This window comes from Bubalus kerabau, chromosome 4 (genome assembly GCF_029407905.1).
Source record: "Bubalus kerabau isolate K-KA32 ecotype Philippines breed swamp buffalo chromosome 4, PCC_UOA_SB_1v2, whole genome shotgun sequence".
Taxonomy (NCBI): Eukaryota; Metazoa; Chordata; class Mammalia; order Artiodactyla; family Bovidae; genus Bubalus; species Bubalus kerabau.
The window spans coordinates 28931504-28950614 of NC_073627.1; the positions used below are offsets into that span (position 1 = coordinate 28931504).

General features: G+C 58.4%; 1 protein-coding gene across 5 annotated transcripts in view; it reads right to left on the reverse strand.

The window, feature by feature from the left end:
- Nucleotides 1–2577: 2577 nt before the first annotated feature.
- KCNJ12 (potassium inwardly rectifying channel subfamily J member 12) overlaps nucleotides 2578–19111 on the reverse strand; it is a 38302-nt gene continuing 21768 nt past the window's right edge. For 2 of the 5 annotated variants that reach the window (XM_055576256.1, XM_055576258.1), the window contains 3 exons: nucleotides 13351–13469; nucleotides 9235–9414; nucleotides 2578–7277 (listed from right to left, as the gene is read on the reverse strand). In XM_055576256.1, coding sequence (XP_055432231.1) covers nucleotides 5934–7217 — 1284 coding nt within the window. In that variant the 5' untranslated portion in view covers nucleotides 7218–7277; nucleotides 9235–9414; nucleotides 13351–13469 and the 3' untranslated portion in view covers nucleotides 2578–5933. Of the gene's footprint in view, nucleotides 7278–9234; nucleotides 9415–12449; nucleotides 12727–13350; nucleotides 13470–19111 lie in introns of those variants that run through there. The other 3 variants (XM_055576255.1, XM_055576257.1, XM_055576259.1) reach the window with 2 other exon arrangements.

Genomic DNA, 19111 nt, shown 5'->3' on the forward strand with positions numbered 1-19111 from the left:
CCGCCCCCCCGCCACTGAGTCTCGGCTCATGGATCTATTGCAGGCTCACACCATTGTCTGTCCCCTGAACCCCTAGAGGGATGTCAGAGGGATGTCAGGAGCTGGGCCTATCCTGCTTCCTCCCAGAGCTCCAATGCCTGGCTGCTGCTGCTGCTGCTAAGTCGCTTCAGTCGTGTCCGACTCTGTGCGACCCCATGGACTGCAGCCTACCAGGCTCCTCCGTCCATGGGATTTTCCAGGCAAGAGTACTGGAGTGGGTTGCCGTTGCCTTCTCCTCCAGTGCCTGGCAATTCATAACGGTGGCAATTCATAAATGCTACCGGAGGAATAGATGGGGCTCCCATTTCTCACGCAGGGAAACTGAGGCCCAAAGATGGCTGATCATAAACATTTAGGAGGCAGAAGGCCTTTGAGACCCCAGCCCAGCCTTGGGTAAGGACGACTCGTCCTGTGCTGTCTCAGCAGCACTGACAAGAGGGGGCCCAGGGCCCTCAGTTGGCTCAGACTTCCTGGAGCGCCAAGCTCTCCACCCTCCCTACCCTCAGACTGAACTGGTCTCTTCCCAGCATGGCTGGTGGCTGGCCTCTGCCCACACGGGGTTAGGGGGAAGTTGGGAGCGGGGGCAGCAGGCTGGTGAGACTTGAAGGCCCCTCTCTGGGTGGGAAGCCCACAGGACCCGTCCTCCGCCCATCCATCTTCATCAGATGAACACACAAGGAGCACATCTTACTCTGCTCGGGGCACTAAGCCCTCAGCAGTGGGTCGAGACACACCACCCCTGCCCACGGGGAGCCTCTGCAGGGGGCCAGGAAGGACCGGGAGGTGAGTCTAGGGGAAGGGTGAGGGGGTGAGGGGAAGGGCGGTCCAGGCAAAGGGAACAGCCCTTGCGCAGGCCCTGGAGTGGGGACAAAAACGTGCTTTCAAGGGACTAAAGGGGGACAGGGTGCCTGGAGCAGAGGAGGGGGATGAGGAGGGCAGGATGAAGGCAGGTTGGACAGACAGGATCCAGTGCAGAAGGAAGCCAGGGAGGGCTCACAGGCAGTGGGTGAAAGCCCAGACTCTGGTTTGGAGACCACTCTGGTCCTGGTGGAGACTGGCCTGTGGGAGGGGGAGGGGGTGTCCTTTGAGGACACTGCTGTGACCTTGACTCCTTGGCACTGAAGGGAAACCCATTTCCAACTTCCTCCTGAGTTGCAGGCCCCCTCAACAGAAGGTGGACTTGGGGAGACCCTCTGGCCAGGCTGTCGGTCCTGACTAGGAGGGCAGTGGCCTCTGTGTCCAATGACCAGACACGAAGGCCACATGGGGCGCTGGGGCTTGAGCCCTAGCTCTGACCCCAGATCAGATAACTACCCTCCCGGTGCCCTTGGGCAACACCCTCAATGACCCAGAACTAACCTCCTCCAGGACAGTAAGCCTGTCCCCTGATCTCAGATTCTCCCTACCCCTCCCTCCACCCATTTTTACCTGTTTCAGGGAAGATTCCAAGATGGACTCATTGCATCCTCTGGGAGGTGGGAAAGAGTAGAGGCAGCTAGTGGGCACAGCCACATATGGATGGGGGCCTGAGGACTTGTGTTCCAACCCAAGGGCACGGTTTCAAGGCTCTTGCTGAATTAACGGGCTCTCTCTTTCACTCTCCAACAGATCTGCAGGCTGGCCGCTGTTAGGAACGCCCTTCTGCACCGATGGGGAGACTGAGGCCAGAGGGGGAAAGGAAGCCACTCTTGACTGGTAAGCAGGTGTGTGGCCTGGAGTTTGACTGGGTCGGGACTGGCCTGAGGGACTCCTGAGTTCCAGCTGGAACCGGGTCCTCCTGCCCAGAGGCCTGGCCTGGCGGTGCTTTGGTGAGAGTTCTCGGGGGTGGGAGTGGGGGGTGGTTGGCAGGGAAGGCCACGACTGGCTTAGCTTCTGGCATTGGGACCCCAGGGAAAGCTCCAGGGCCAGAGGAGGAGAGCACCCGCCCCCCTCATCAAGCCAATCGCCTCTGGGTCCAACCCACGGGAACACGGGCCAAGAAGCCTTCACGGGACCACAGTCCCATCCCCACCCGGCTCCCTCTCCAGCGGCCCGGAATCATGGCGTGGATCTTCACTGACACAGAGGGGTCTCCACTCAGGGAAAGTTTGGGCAAAAGGAAGGATCCTTTCCTTGGGGGCTTCTTCCAACAGAGACCCTTGAGGTGATGATATTCTTAGCCCAGAACAGGCCAACGTGTCCACACTGCAGCCGCACGAGCCTGCCCTCTGCGGCCCTGCTGCCCCCACTTCAACCCCTCTCAGCTCCCCCACACCAGTGGGAGCCAGGCCTGCCTCATTCTGGGGGCTCAGCACACATCAGCCCTGCTCTCGCCAAACCCTTGCAGGAGAAAGGGAAAGGGAGGCACAGGCCTGGGGAGGACCCTGCAGGGGCCCAGGGCCCAGCTGTGGCGGCTGTCTGGCACACCTGGGCCAGGTCACAGCCTGAGGAGCACGCAGGGGTCTGCAAGGAGGCCGCTTCTGTCCTCTCTGTCCTCCTTCATCAGCCTCTGGGGAGCCCCGCGCAGGTCACGGGGTGTTGGGTGGGGGTCGGGGGCAACACGAGGGGCCGTGCGCACCACACCAGGCAGGGCCTCTCAACACACGTCTGCACATGGCGCCGCTCCAGGAGGCTGAGATGAGTGTAGTGTGGTCTAGTCTCATGGCCTACATCTCCAGACGCTCTGTGTTGAAAATAACATGAAAATTCTCCTCGTTTCACCATTTAAAATATATTTGACATCGATTTGACCTTTGCAGGGGCCTCCTTCCCACAAGGTCCCCAGCCCCCACTGGGACCCTATGGGGGCAGGGACTGGGCGGCACAGCACCAGCAGGTATGGCAGGCAGGGGCGCCGTGTTCTGAGAAACACACCTGGGCCTGAGCGGACACGAGCGGTCCGTAGACACACACACCACCCTCGGCGGACAGGTGCAGCTCTGCTGCCGGAGCCTGGCACGTGCATGTACATGTGTTTGTGGACAGATGCACACAGGCCTCCTAACATGCAGTCACGTGAAGATGCTCACCTTTGGAGGTGGCAGACTCATACCCGTGTGGCTGTCACCTTGTGCCAACATGCACAGAAGCCTCACCCTGTCACCCGTGCCCCTTACCTGCCCATGTGGACAGAGTCGGGGTAGAGGGCTGGTGGGACCACAGCTGGGGTCTGTCAGTGCTGTGTGCCCAGCCCCGCAGCCTGGAAACATAGTAACCAACAAACACACAAACAGACCCATGATACACACGGATCATCATACACAGACGCCACCTGCCTGGGTTCACACACATGTGGAGATGGTCGTGGGCACACATCTGCAGAACACTCCCATGCACAGACTCGAGCACTTCCAGGAAAAGCCGTCAGTGGACACACTTCACTGGCACATGGATGAGATGACTCAATATGGGAATTCACGCCTCGGCTCTCACACACTTGGCTCCAGGTCCCTCCCCACATAAGCAGCTTGCTTTCTCTGGGCAGAGGGCGCCTCGGGCAGCTCCAGCCCCCGCACCACCAGGCCCAGGCTGCCAGGAAGCTTCCTGGAAATACCACTGCCAGGGGCTGGGAGCAGAGCAAGTTTGTACCCCCACCTGTACAGCACACGGGCCACATATGACCTACACCTGTGTGCCCACAGACTCCCACACAACACACATGCTCCGCACACACACAGCACATGGCACACGGAACAATCCGTGAGTTCACAACTCCATACCCCACACACAGGCACACACGCCCCAGGCACCACCTGATCCTGCCTCTGCACACACAGCTGCTCCATCTGCCCTCCTGCTTCAAGGGCACTAAAGAGGGAGACTATTTTGGTCTTTAGCACAAGCAATAAATAAATAAATAAATAAACACAGAGGAGGCAAAAAGCAGATAGTGGAGTTTGAAAACACAGCATCTGCCTTTGGTGAGAGATGAAAGGCAGCTCGGAGTGGCCCTCCTGCAGAGTCTGTGACCTGAGCCGTCCAGTGTGAGCCTGGGAGGTGGGCAGGCCTGAGAGGAGGTGCCCCAGACCACTCCAGACAGTTGGGGCCTGGGTGCGGTGAGTGGAGGGCTGGCCCAGCAGGCCTGTGTGCCAGCCCCAAGCAACCAGGGCCATCTGCTACCCTCATGGCTCCCACGGGGACTCCACACCACCCCGCCCCGACTAAGGCTGAAGAAGCCCGGGGCTCAGGGCTGGGAAGGAGAGAGGCCCATCCAGTAGATCTTAAGCGGACGAGCAGCCTCCACCTGCCTGGGATTGACCCTTTTGACTGTTCCTGACTGAAAGTTAGGGTGCAGTGAGGCCAGGGCAGGGCTGTCTGGCTGGGAATGGACAGTTCGTGCCGGGACCCGCATGGCCCCTGACCTTGGGGCAAGCCTCCAGCTGCCTTGGGGTTGAAGGAGGGGAGGGGCTGGAGTCCTAGCACCTCCTGGTCGTGAGTTGTCCCACAGCACCTGGGCAGGTGGGCTGGGGAGATGCCAGCTCTCTAATGACTGAATAGCCCAGTCATATGTGAGCACAGTGCTCTCAGCAGTCCCAGGAAAGGCCCAGGCTCCATCCTGAGGCCTGGCCCCTGACAGCTGCTTTCTCCATCAAGAACAAGCCTGTGCTGGGCAGCTCTTGGGCTGGCAGAGCCAAAAGCCAGTGACAAACAAGGAACCCAAGCCTCTACCCGACCCAGAGGTGTATGCTGATAAGCTCACCTTTCCTAGGACACTCTTGTGTGTTTAGCATCAGGGCACAGCCCGGCTGGGCCCCGCCCGGGCACACCTGCACTGCTTGCCTTGGGAGGGTGGGGTGCCAGGTCAGCCCAACCTCTGCAGACAAAGGAGTATGGTGGAGTTGGGGGCTGCGGAGAGGACACGTGAGTCCAATAAAAACAGTGACAACTGGAGCCAAACTCCCAGGGTCTCTAAGGCACGACTCATGCTGGGGCCCCGTGGGGATGGGGCTGAAACACTTCCTTGGAGTTGGGGAGCCCAGCTCTCCTTCCCATGGAGCCATCCACCCCCACAGTTCTGGGGAAGGGTTAGAGGCCTCTGGGCAGAAAAGGAGAGAGAAGCAAACAGGAGAACCCGGCAGGTCAGGGTTGGGGGCGGTAGGTGGCAGGTCCCATCCCGGCCCTGAGATACGCCTCGCAGGAGGTACAGAGTCAAACTTGAAAGCTCTTCCCAGACTCTTCCTGGCCCTTACCCCCACCCCAGGAACACTGGAAAGCTTCCATTAGGATCATTAACATGGTCTCGGTATTGCCATCACAAATGAAATCCAATTCACTTTGTGAGCACAAAGAATGGGGGTGAGCCCCACGCCTACCCTGCAGGCGGCACCAGCAGGCACACGCGCCGTCTTCACGGAAGAGAGGCCTGCCCAGCATCGGGAACTTGCTGGAAACTCCACTCAGCTACTTGCATCCTAGCAGACTAACAGGATTCTAACTGTCCTTTCTCCCCCCCCAACAAATTATAAAAATCAATCACATGTTAATTTTTTTTTTTTTTTTGTAAACAGTCTTACTCAAACTAAGATTGAGAAAGCCGAAACTGGTGTTTCTCCCCAAGGTAAAAACCAGTGAGACACCCTACTGCCTGCTGGCCTTCGCCCTCAGAGGTCGGGTGGCTGGTCAGCCGTCTCTGGACAGGCTGCAGCTCGCTCCTCAGGCAGAAGGCCCTGGCTCCTGCAGCCCAGTGCCCGGAGGCCACCTCCCCACCCCTGGGCCTTCCCCAGCTCCGGAGGCAGCACAAGCCACCCACTCTCCCGCCAACATTCCCAGGCGTTGTAAAGAAACATAAAACATCTAAAACGCTACTGAGTCTGCAACCAGGGCCCAAGCTTATCCTGCTCAGACCCAGAGCCCTCGAGGGGCTCAGGCCTCTCCTTGGCGGGGCAGATGCTGCACCTCGGCCGACCGACGGCAGCTCAGATCTCAGACTCCCGTCTGTAAGGCCGCTGCTCAAGGGCTGTGCCGGCCTGCGGCCTGTCAAAGTCGCGCCTGGCCTGGGGGCCGAGGCTGTCTTGCTCTCCGTCCACCTCGTCCTCCTCGTCGCGGCTCAGGAAGGCCAGCTCATTCTCGTAGCAGAAGGAGTTGGTGCTTGGCAGCAGGAACTTGTTCTCCACTAGGTCCTTGGCACTGCAGCGGGGTGTGGATGGCACCTCGTACGTCTTGTGGAAATGCGAGTAGTCGATCTTGTACTGGTTTTTCTCCTCAAAGAGGACAGGCTCAAAGCGGTGGCCCCACAGGATCTCGTTGGCCAGGTAGGAGCTGCGGGCCTGCGTGGTCATGGCAGTGGCCTCCACCATGCCCTCCAAGATGACAACGATCTCGAAGTCATCTGTTTCCAGGTCCTGCCGGCTGATGCCAAACAGAGGGCTGGCCTCGTCGATCTCGTGCAGGATGGTGATGGGAGACACCAGGAAGATGCGGTCCAGGCCCTTGTCAAAGCCGACATCAATGTCGATCTGGTCCAGCGGGATGTACTCGCCCTCCTCCGTGACCCGGGGCTTGATGAGCTGGGCCCGCACGTGGGCCTCCACAATATGGCTCTTGCGTAGGTTGCCCACGCGCCACATGAGGCAGAGCTTGCCATCACGCAGCGCCACCACCGCATTGTGGCTGAATAGCAGCGTCTGTGCACGCTTCTTGGGCCGCGCCATCTTGGCCATGATGGCGCCAATCATGAAGGAGTCGATGATGCAGCCCACGATGGACTGCGCCACCACCATGAACACCGCCACCGGGCACTCCTCGGTCACGCAGCGCAGCCCGTAGCCAATGGTGGTCTGCGTCTCAATGGAGAAGAGGAAGGCCGCCATGAAGCCATGCACCTGCAGCACGCACGGCGTGCGGCCGTGGGCCTCGGCAGGCTCCAGGTCCCCATGGGCCACAGCAATGACCCAGAAGATGACCCCGAACAGCAACCAGGAGGCGAGGAAGGCCAGCGAGAAGATGAGCAGCATGTAGCGCCAGCGGATGTCCACGCACGTGGTGAACATGTCCGCCAGGTAGCGCTGCGACTTCTCATCCATGTTGGCGAACTCGATGTTGCACTGGCCGTTCTTCTTGACGAAGCGATTCCGGCACCTGCGCCGCGTGTGCACCTTGCCATTGCCGAAGCCATTGGCGCCCGACATGGTGACCAGGTGCAGCCCGTCCTCCTCTGAAGACACGATGCTGTAGGGGTTTGTGCGGCCGGACGCAGTCATCCAGGAGGTGGGGGCAGCGGACCCCGCTTGACCCCAGACTGGCTCAGGGTTGGGCAGCTCCTGCAACAGAGAGGATGGCAGGGCTGATGGTGGTGCCGGCGCAGTAGCTGCCCCCCAACCTCCACGCCTCCACCCCGGTCCAGCCATGGTTGTGGAGACCCAGCCTCACCCACAACCAGTTCGTGGTCCTCCCTCCCATCTCAGCCAGCTCCCCGCCTGCCTCCAAACTCCCAGCTGCTCCAGACAAGAGCCCTGGGTTCTTCCTCAGTCCCCCCTTTTCCCACCAAGGGCTCTGCTTTCCAATATATTCAGGATTCAGGATCCAGCTCCTTCTTCTACCCTCCTGGCCTGAGTCCTTGAAATCACCCATGAAGACCAGCATGAAAGCCACCATGCTGGCCTTCCTGCTTGGTGCCAGTGCCCACGGCAGCCACCAGGAGTCAGTCCATCTCGTCTCCAGCCTCGCCCTTGCTCGCCCCTGGGCCCACCTGGACACCCTCCTCTAAGCCCTGGCTTTGATGCCTCGGGGGCATCTCCCAGGGCCTCCCTGCACCTGAGAAAACTGTACACCCCCCAGAACCCCCACTCGAATCCCACACGTCCCTCCCTGACCCCATAACACCAGTGACCACAACAACAGCTTGCTCGGGGCTGCACAAGCCATCCCACCACAAGAGCACCAGCTCCCTGAGTACAGGGGTTTGCTGTTTGTTCACGGCAGTTTCACTCTTGGGGCCTGGACCTGGGCCTGATGGACACCCAAAGCTGGACCCACCACCCTCCTGACACTCACACTCTCCCCCAGGTGCCTATTCTCACTGCCCATAAGCTAGGCCTGTGGCCTCCCCATCACCAAAGGTGGCTAGAAGGGGGCCCATGAGTCAGCCTCCAGAGGGGTCACTGACTGCTGACCTCAGCCTGGGGGCCTCTGCCACCCCTGCCTTCCTCAGCTCTAAATAAGAGCCCTCGTCCTCAGCCCACTCAGCACAGCACCTGGTTGGCACACACACTCACACACTGGGTGGTCGGTCCCAGGCCACACCCCACGGCACTGTTCCCATGGCCAGACAAATCCCATTCTAACTGCTGGGGGCAAGCATCCAGGCCCCAGATGCACAGGTAGCCACCCCTCCCCATGGCCCTGCTGGTTCTGGGGCAGCATCTGTAGACGGGAGATCCCAACTCCACTTGGGCCCATGGGTAGGCACAGAGGCCATGTGGCTTTCCGTGTCAGGCACCAAGCGGGAATGGCGTGGCAGGGCACTGATGGACCCCACGCCTCTCCAACTCCAAACCAGTCGCATCATGAGGTCAGAGCCAGATGAGCCTGGGAGCACTTGAATGCCCTGAGATGCTGAGGCCCCAGAGAAGGTCCCAGGGCAACCAAACCAGGAGAAAGGGAATGGAGGTGACAGCCAGGAGGTGGCTAAGTTGGGATCAGCCCTGGTCTGTGGGACGGGGTACAGCCAGAGCCGCAGAGAGGGCACCACCTCTGACCTCTGCTCCAAACACCTGGGAGAAGGTGAAGGTGGATCCCACTCAACCAGCCAGGCTGCAGACCCCTCCCAGGGGCCATCCGGTTGCCAGTGTCACTGGATCCCCAGGTCTGGCAAGTACACAATCCTCCCAGCTCATCCGTCCACAAGGAGAGCAGGCCAGACCTGTCAGCAAACACTCCTGGGTCACTCCTCAGCAGCCCAAGGAGGTAACTACTGTGGCTGTTTCTACTCTCTGGATGGAGTTCCAGAGAGGTCAAATGACTTTCCCAAAATCACATAAGTAGTAAGCAGGAGAGCTGAACTCAGAACTACTTCTGTCTGACACAGTGTCTCCCACCGTGGGGACCCCAGGCTCTGCGGCAGCTCTCCTCACACTGCAATTCTCCCCTACAGCTGCTGCAGCTGACTACCTCACCCTGGGTCTAAGGAGCTGAGGCCTGAGGCTATAATGGTGGGCACTGCTTCTGCCTGAGCCAGGAGGCAAGGAGCTGGCGGTGGGGGTACCCCAGGGACCATGCCTGGAAGACAGCCCAGCCCAAGATTCCTGGGCCTTCCAAGCAGAGGTGACCAGGATGGGGCACTCAGAAGCCGGCAGCATGCCACCGGATTGCAAGGGGCAGGTCTGTGTGGCCGGGAGAACTTGCGGGATGTCCAGCAGGTCACGGCTGCTCCGGGTAAGGTTCTGAGCAGCTTGAGGCCTGTAACGGGGACAGAATCAAAAGAATCAAAGGCCAGGAGAGCCCAGACTGGCACGACTGTTCCCAGCAGCTGGGCAGCCTCACATGGAGGCTGTGACTTGGCCAGCTCCCAGGCAGGTGGCGGGTATCACAGTGACCACTGGCATCTCTGCCTGGGCTGGGTGCCTATGCCCCACCCAGACCTATTTTATTGATGTTTCTTCTAAAACCATAGAGAAAATCCACATTCACAGCCCACTCCCCCACTATTCAGAGCTGGAAACTGGTACTTGGAGCAAAGTCACCCAGGCAAAGACCCCTGGAAGCTAAGGAGCAGAGACATAGCAGACAGCTCTGTGTGCACATGTGTGTATGTGTGTGTGTGCATGAGATGCCAGGGGTGTGGGGAGTCCTCACAGGCACTTGGTGAACACACCACCACCAAGAAAGGCTGAGAAAAAGTCCCACAGTAGGAGCCCTGGCACCACAAACTTGCCAAACATGCAGGGACCCTCCATACACAGAAGGCAAGGTTGCAGGGCTCTGTGGTCTTTAAGGACTCGGTTTAAGAAATGTGGGGGACATCCCTGGCGGTCTAGTGGTTAGGATTCTGCACTTCCACTGCAGGGGACCTAAGTTGGATCCCATCTCTAATCTGGGAACAAACATCCCGAAAGTTGCAGGGCATGGCCAAAAAAAAAAAAAAAAGAAAAGTGGAACAATATCCTCAACCAGGGATGTACAGGTCTATCTAGCTCCTGCTCAGCGGGTACATACAGTTAGATTAGACAGACAGGAAGCTAGATTCGCTTTGCTGGAAGAGGCCTTAGCAAGCAAGGCGGCTAGCTCTCCATTTTATAAATGGGAAAACTGAGGCTGAGACTTGTTCCAGGTCACAAAACACCTCATGGGCCAGGAGGAGATACATGATAAAGACAATAGTTAACACCACAGCAGTGGAAGCCCAGGTTGACTGTCAGGGGTCCCAGATGTTGCTAGGAGGGGAAGGGGAGACAGGCACTGGGATCTCCCACCTGAGCCAGGACAGGTAACTACAGTAGCAGAGGTGGAGTGTGAGGCACCCCCAGTGGGCTGGACCCAGAGAGCCCCAAGGGGTGGCAAACCTGTCCTGATCCCAGCGTCTCCAGAGCCGGCATGCCCGCCGGCCACAGCACCCACACACAGAGGCTCTGGCACCCAGCAGACTCAGTGCCCCAGCAGGGACTGGGCTGGGAGCTTTTAAGCAGGCAGCTAACACATGACTACCGGTGGAGCCGAGTCATCAGGAGGTGCCTCCGGATGGAGTGGGCCACCCTCTGCCAGGTCCCCTGAGGCTCTGGGCCTCAGGTTTCTGCAGCATCCGAGAGGAGACCAGGGCAAAGCCAAGAAAGCACTGACTAGTTGGGTCAATAGAGGGGCCACTGAGGAGGGGCTCAGTGTCCCCCTCCCTGGGAGGATTCCCAGGTGGCAGGACCCCTGCATAGGTGTGAACAGAGTGATCGGTATTTGTCAGGCACTTACTACCTTCAAGGCACTAAGAGCTCAAATAGCTCATGTAATCCCTTCTTATGACTTTCTGGGTGAGGAAACTGAAGCTCAGAAAGCTTGAGTCACCTACCCAGGGTCACACAGCCTTTCATAAGTGAGCACCTAGTGTGGGAGGTTGAAGAGAACTCAACTTCCCATCTCCTTATCTCCTCCAAGCCCCAAGGCCAGATTGTGGACATGACACTGTATTCCTAGCCTCAGTCCTCAGGGTTCCTGCAATGCCACGTGGTGATAAGACACAAATAGCCCCTCTCTCAGCACACAAAAGCAGAGGCAAGACTCTTGCAAGCACCCCTGATCTATGGCCATTCAGGCCCCGCTTGGAACATCCAGGGAAGGGGCACTCACTACCTCACGGTCAAGTCCTTACAAGTCCATGGTCAACCGGAAGAATCCTTACAAAGCACTTGTCTCAGGGAAAGCCAGCATGTAACCTACAAACACCTCCTCCCCAGTCCCTGCCCAAGGCAGACATCATTAATCCATCACAGAGCACTTTCTCACTACAGCCTGTGGTGGCCACGCCCTCTTTTCTAATCCAGACAGTATCTATCAGACTCAGCACAAGGGCTTGAAAAATGCAACCCGTCATCCGCGGGTGGGGAGATGGAGGCTCTGAGAAGGATGCCTCACCCAGTCACACAGGGAGCAAGGGGTCTGGGCCAGGCTTGGAGGGTGCACCACAGGGAGAAAGGGCAGCTCAAGGTGCAAAGGTGGGAGAGGGGCATCCCTGGCATGGGGAGGGCAGGCTGGCACCTCAGGGTCCAGTAAGCAGGCTAAGGCTGGTTGGGGAGAGCCCAACACCTCTGCCCTCACAGTCTGCAGTGATGATGGCCATCTCCTGTGCCTGCCCACCTTTCCCAGACACAGTTCTTCCCCTTCCCCAGATGTCACCCCAGGCTACAAACATTTGGAGTCAACACTGTGCAGGCCTTCAGGGTGGGGCCCCTGCCAGGCCCATGTGAGGCCTGAGGAGAGCTGTGTGCTGGTGATGGGCCTGGCCGACACTCAGCTGTCCCTGGGCCCTCCCCACTTCCAGGCCCACCTGCCCAGTTTCCAGCCACCAGCACCAGTCTTTCTGCCTGTGCAGTGGCAGGCCAGGGAGCAGCTCCCCACTACAAACAGCACACTTGGGGCGCTTGCTCTACCAAGCTCGCAGGGTCCCTCAGGCATGGGCCTTCCTCAGGCCTCTGGGCTGCTCCGCAGCAGGGACTCCCAACCCTGAGCCCATCCCCCCCACGCCCTCCCAGCACCGCAGAGCCAACAGGCTCCTCCTCCTCTCCAAAGCTGACCCCCTTCCCCCTACCTACCCCCTCAGTCTCCTTCTTTCCTCACATCCCCCGCACCCTGTGAGGTCACTGGGCAGCCCAACCATTTCCCCAGTCACCCCAGTCAACAAGCCTGGCCTCCTCCCTCCTCTTCAGCCCCCAAATCCACTCCCTCCCCAGGTCCTGTGCATTTTATCTCCTGAATGATCAAAGCCATCCTCCCACTCCTTGCCCACAGACCCCTCCTGTCCAGGCATTGCTATCTGGACACTGCAACAGGCTCCTTATGGATGTTCCTGTGGTGACCCTCGCCCCACGTGGTCCAGTCTCCAAATCACAGCTAATGGGAATGCTGGAAATCCATCAGTTAGGAACCAGTGGAAGCCCACCACTTCCCTGAGGCCCTTTTAGATTCTCTGGCCCTGGGCTTCTTCTGTCAGGACCAGAAGGTGCTTTTCCACCTTGTGTGAGAGTTGGTTTTGCCTTGGCCCCATCTCTGGCCAATCTCAGAAGTCCAGAGAGATTGAGGAAGGCCTGGAACAGAGCAGGCATCCAGTAAATGTTTGCTGCTCAGACAGGACAAAAGAACAAGCTGCTGAACAGAGGCATGGATGAATCAATGAATGAGGAGACCGTTGCATGTACCGATAGGTGGTCAAGCGTGTAGATGGATAAACGGGGCTGACATGTGAATGGATGGATGGAGGATGACTAGAGGGGTGGGTCAGTTAGGTGGGTGAGAAAGGTCTGGATGAGTTGCGTGGATGGATGTTTGAGTGGATTGGTGGATGGACGGATGGACTGAGCGGATGGATGGACGGATGGACAGAGTGGGTGGATGGATGTTTGAGTGGATGGATGAATGAGTGGAAGGACAGATGGACAGATGAATCTATGGATGGGTGGGTGGGTTGGTGGATGAATGGATGAATGGGTGACTGGATAGCTGGTAGGGGAGGTGAATGGATGGAAGGATGGCTGGATGGGTTGGGTAGGTGGATGAAGAGTTAGATGGATGGATGATGGATAGAGGGTGGATGAGAGGTCACATAGCTGGGTGGATGGGCAGGTGGGTAAAGAGATGAGTGTCTGGATGGAAGGTGACTGGGTGGACAGGTGCACACCCGTGCCCCAATCTTACCTCTGGAGCCCTATCTTCTAAGTAACGGTGCTCACCAAGCAAGTGACCGTCTTCAAGGCTGCATCAGCTGTGGCTGCCATTGCCCCACCAGCTGGAGAGGCCTCAGCGGCTGGAAGACCCTGAAGGTGACAGAGCACAGTTACCATTCTCCTTGCTGGGGGGAGCTCAACAGTCATAAACTCCCACACAAACCCCCATTTCTGCTTGCTTTCCCAGGATCCCGTGGAAGGTGGAGGACCCTGTGAGTCTGTTCATAACAACCCTTCAGAACCAGAGAAAGGCAGTATGATGCGGGCCCCCAGAGAAAGTGACCGCTGACAGTTACTGAATGCCCATTGCATGCCAGCCACTTGGTAGGCGCTTCACAGACACCAACTCAGGCAAGCCTCACGACATCAGAAGCCTATGAAGTCGGAGCCGCTGCTGCTCCTGCGGCAGAGACGGGGCACCTCCTCAGTTCAGAGGCCCTCAGGGTGTGGCTTGCGCACCTGGCTCCCTGCAGAGCCTTCAGCACACAACCACAGGCCCCGCTGTGAGCGGACAGCCCCTGCCTTCCTCTTCAGCATGCCATGAGGTCTGGGCAGGGGGCAGGGGGAAGGGGGCATCAGGGAGTCTTTGGAGGCGAGTCCACCTGAGATGTCCTCTGGCCACAGTGCCCATGCAGGCCACTCTCTCGCAGCCACCATTGGCGGGCATCCACAGTCACGTTGGATCTTCCAGCTGGGATTAAAGGAACTGGTGGTGAGTCAGCCCCATATCACAAGCTTTCTCAGGCAACGCCAGTGGTGGGTTTAGAAGCATACAAACCCAGTTTCAGTTGCAACTCTGCCTCTCACCAGCTGTATGACCTTGGCTGAGTCACTTCCTGGCTCGGGGCACCTGCTCATGCTTTTAGGAGGTGGCCTGGCTGGTCTCCCTTCACTCCAGGCTCACCTCAAGACACCCAGCCCTCAGCCCCCTGCTTCCCCATCCTCATGGTTCCCAAAGCAGCAGCCAGGGGCCTTGCCATTGGCCCCTCTAAGAAAGATGGAGGCTCGACCCCAGACTCCCAACAGGCAGCTGGACTTTTGAGAGAGGACTAGTTCCAGGGCTTCTGACCTCTTGTCCTTCTCCTGGAGTGGACACCCACTGTGTCTGGCCCTGGGTGCTGGGTTCCTGGCCTCACTGATACTCCAACCTTCACAGCCCACCCTGAGGGATAGATGGGAAAACTGAGGCTGAGCAGGGTGAGGTCACCGAGAGCTGGAACTCTGAGCAGGGGAGATGACATCTGGCCATGGGGAGGGCAGACGAAGGAGCGCCTGCCTCCCACTTGCTGGGGTCATTCGGCCTGCCTTCCCCGGGCTCTCAGCCTCTGCCTCCCTGCTCCCTAAAACGGGCGTTCTCCTGTGAGGGAAGCAAACCAGCTCCAGAAGGAGACAGAGCCTTTGAGCAGAGCAGGGACTTGCCCCGGGTCACAAAGACACAGGGTGAGTGGCAGCTCAGGGACAAAAGCCCAGCACTCCGTCTTCCCCTGCAGCGGCCACGGCCCATGAGACAGATGTGACCCCCAACCCTCGGAGGCTCACTACACATATTCCTGAGGGGGGGTCCACAGTCCTGAACAGGGAAGGTCAGAGCAGGGGCGGGTCTTCAGCTGACGGGGATGACCTGACCTGACAGCGAGACTGTCCCTCAGCCTCCCAGCAAGGGAGGGGAGCCCTCTGCTTTCCCCCCAAGACCATCCTGTCAGTCAGGGGCAGGACCCTTCCCCTTGCTGCTCAGCCTTGCTCCAATGCCATGGGGGAAGTGCCCTGGGCACCAGCCGGGCACCACACGGCTCCACCACCACAGTCACCGTCCTCACCAACGACAGCCTCCCCTGGAGGGTGGGGCTCGGGGACCAGCGAGCCTCAGCCCTGCATTCGAGGCCTGATCACCCCCTAGCTCCCAGTGGGAACTTCCCTGGGCCTCAGGCTTCTCATCTGCAAAATGGGGAGGCTACAAAGAGGGTGTCCAGCACAGCAGATGCACAGTAAGTGCCGGCCGTCCCAGTGTTCTAAGAGGACGACACCCTCCTGTGTGGCCCGGTCTGTTGCTCTCAGGACACACCCAACAGGCACTGAAGCAGGAGAGCCCTGAGCTCTGCAGGGGTTGGGTCTGGCCGCCCTGCCCCCACCCCCAGCTCTGTGCCCAGGGTGTCATCTCTGGCAAGGGTGCCCAGTAAGTGCCGGCTACGGGAACCACAGCGACCACAACCCCTCAGGCCCCTCAGATTCCATGGCCTGGAGACAGGGGCTGGATGCACTGACCACAAGGCTAGGCTGAACCAAGCGGCCAGGAGGGATAAATGTCCACTCTCTGAGCCCCAAGGTGAAGCCAGGGCAGGAAGTTCTGGCCCCCAGTGTGGAAGACAGGTCACGCCAGGCACCAGGAAATACTTCTGAGGGTATTTTTATCTTGAGAACATCCTTCCATGAGGAGTAGGAGCAGAAGGGAGACAGGGTGTCCTTGGCCCCGGGCCCCTGGAAACAGCAGAGGACAGAGACTCCTTGTGCCCTTTGCTAGAGTGGCCATTACAGACACTGCCCCATCCCTGGGCCTCCTTGGGTCCCGGGACCAAGTGGGGCCTGGGGGATCTTGGGATTACTCATGGGGCCCCCAGCTCTGCTCAAACTCACTGTGTGACCTAGGGCAGGCCCCCATCCCTCTCTGGACCTCCCTCTGGGAGGCAAATTTTCCTGAGCGCTCGCTCATTGCTGGACTCACCTGGGCACGAAGGGCTCTGTGATGGATCAGCAGGGTTTGTCTACAAGGGGCACCTCATCAAGCAGGAAGACAGCGAGCTAGGTAGCAGCCACAACAGGCAGGGTCAGAGACACGGTCAGAACCTTTGGAGGCCAAGGGAGGAATATGACCCAGTCGGGGGCAGGGGACTCCCTGGAGAGGGCCCAGCTCAGACTGACCACGCACTGTCAGGAGCACTCGGGGTCCCAGAGAGCAGGGTGCACATTGGCTCTGCTCCTCACACACTAGGCCTTGGGCAAAGCTCGCCCAACTCTGAACTGTGTTCCTACTACACGTGAGGGGGCTGGCCCTTCCAGCACCTGCATTCAGGATCCTAAAGATCTGGGGCTGAGCAGGGTGGAGAAAGAGACCATAAAAGCAGGGAGACGAGGTGCTGAGTGCCTGTGCACTTCACACCGACGTGTAGAAGCAGAGGTGCCGAGAGGCCCTGCACGTTATTTTAATGAGTTTGGACTTGGCCCCAAGGGCAATGGGCGCCAGAGAAGAGTTTGAAAGTATAAAACCAGAGGCAGTATGGCTTGCATTCCAATCTTGTCTCTGTCCCTTCCTGGATGACCTTGAGCAAGTCATAACTCTCTGAGCCCAGTTTTCTCACCAGTGAGATGGGATGAATAATGTTATCTATTTCATGTGGTCATGATGGGTTTCATCAGGTTAGTACATGGAGCTGGAATACCAGGATATCCTGGTCCCCCTACACCTTCCCATCACCTCATCTCTGAGCCTCTGACTCGCCTTGGGAGGGTCACAGGTCCCTCCATGGAGGGCCTGGACTGGACTTCACTCCAAGCAGGAAGGGGAGAGCAGATAGACAGGGTGGGAGGGACCATGTGGTGAGCAAAGGCACCGTGGTGTCTGTTTTCCTTACAGCTGTAATTTATCAATCTTCAACTTAAGTCTCAAACAGTTTCTAAGTGTGCACAGCAGAGCACAGACCTGAGACAAAGGAGCAAGGAATGCCCTGGGATGTGAAAAGCCACGAAACAAAAGGTTGGAAAATTGGCCACTGTAAAAATATTCGTGGTGTTGCTTATTAAAATGCATTATAAGCAAAATGGACGGTAAATAATACGTTTGCTATAGAAAGGGCTGATATACTTAGTATATAAAGGGTTCTTATAAATCAACAAGAGAAAAGGACACAGTGGGAGTGTGAACCCCCCATCCTCAGTGGGGGGCGTCTCAGGAGTGTCCACACCCAGAGCCTCAGCCTGGGCTGGGTCCTCACCTCGGAAAACCCTGCTCTGCGTTTCATCTTTCAAATTCCAAGGATGCCTCCTCTAGGAAGCCTTTCAAGATTTCCCTGGGTCCCCTGCTGCTCCCTGCCAGGTCCTGGCAGCACGTTTCTTAGAACTCTGGAATTGAATGCCTAGCTTCTGCTGAGTGCCCAGCATTGCACCCAAGAACAGTCCAGGTGAGATGGCCCACGTGTCTTTGAGCAAGAAGGAAGTAAGTTGCAGAGAGAAGCATTGTGTCCACCAACACCAGGCCCTGAGCAGCAGATCCAAGCCCCGCACCCATGACCTGGCCTCTGTCCCTCTTCATCCAGCCACCTCCTCCCTAAGGAACCCTCCTGACTGAGGGCCACCTTGTTTCACGGCAGGCTGGGCACAGTGTGAGGCCTTCCAGGCAAAGGTCAGGCAGGACACGGCCTGACTCCTGGCCTCAGTGCCCCGTGGACCTGGACGCTTGCTACGGGAGCAGAGGGACACTTGTTTTCTCAGCTTCCCTCTTCTCCCCATCCTCATCTTGTAAATCTGGCTTTATTTTGGGAACAGAAGATTCACTAGGAAGGCCTGACAGACCTCTGAGGTCCAGGGTTCACCCTGGGATGGGCCGGAAGCTGTGCTCGGAGATCAGGAGACCAGGAAAACAGGGTGGGCTTCTGGAAGACCCATCATTCCACCCAGGATCCTCTGGAGAGCTGGGCTCCAGGAGCACAGCCAAGGCCTTGGGCCTCCGCCTGCTCGACGGACGGGGCATTCACTCCCTCGGCAGACACTGCCTGGGCCTCCACTGTATGCAGACACGGTACTCAGGGCCAAGACTGCGTGTGGGCAAGGCAGACAAAAACCATGCTGGGGAGGAAAGAACCGAGTCATATCTGAAGCAGAGTGGGCACAGGAAGACCTCTCTGAGGGGGCGACACGTGACTTGAGGCCTGCAGGAGGAGACTGCAGTGTTCTTGGAAATATGCGCAAGGACAAAGACCTTGAGGCTGGGATGTTGCTCCATGTGCTCAAGGAACTGGAGGGAGGCAGCGGGGCTGGAGCTGTGTGTGCCGGGGCACCCGAGCCTCCTCTTTCTCATTTGCCAGCAGTAAGAACGATCCACGCCCTAGAAATGGCTTTTGGAGGAAACGCTCCCACATCCTGTCTTGCTCGAGGAGACTGAGGCTCAGGGTGGCAAGGCAGCAAGCTAGAGGGCGTCTGACCCTGTGACCTACACAGCCTCACACTGGCCTCCGCCACAGATGCTTTTCCAACCCTAACAACTGGAACTGTGCACCCACGTGGACACTGACACGTGCTACTTCCATTCACACTATGGTTCCTTCGGATAGTCACAACAGACTGGGGCTCAGAGAGGGTGAGCACCATGCCCAGGGTCACACAGCTGGTCCACCCAGAGCTGGGTAGGAATCACTGGAGTCCAGATTCAGGGCCACGGAAACCAAGACTCGGGCACTGACCACATGTCTGGCCCAGATGTCTCCAGGAAAAACCACAGTTTTCTCCAAAGGGCTCAGGACTGCCTCCTACAGGAAGCTTTCCCCGGCTGCCTCTCCTTCATGGCAAACCAGTACTGTGGGAGGCCAGGGGCTGCAGAGAGCCCAAGACTAGGGGGCAGGGGCCTGGCGTCTGGGCCATATTGGGCCCTGCTGTGCTGCGTGGCTTTGAGCCACTGGCCCTCTCTGAGCCCGTGCCCAGGAAGATGAGGTAGATTGTGGGGGCGGTTTCCCCAAGGGCAGGAA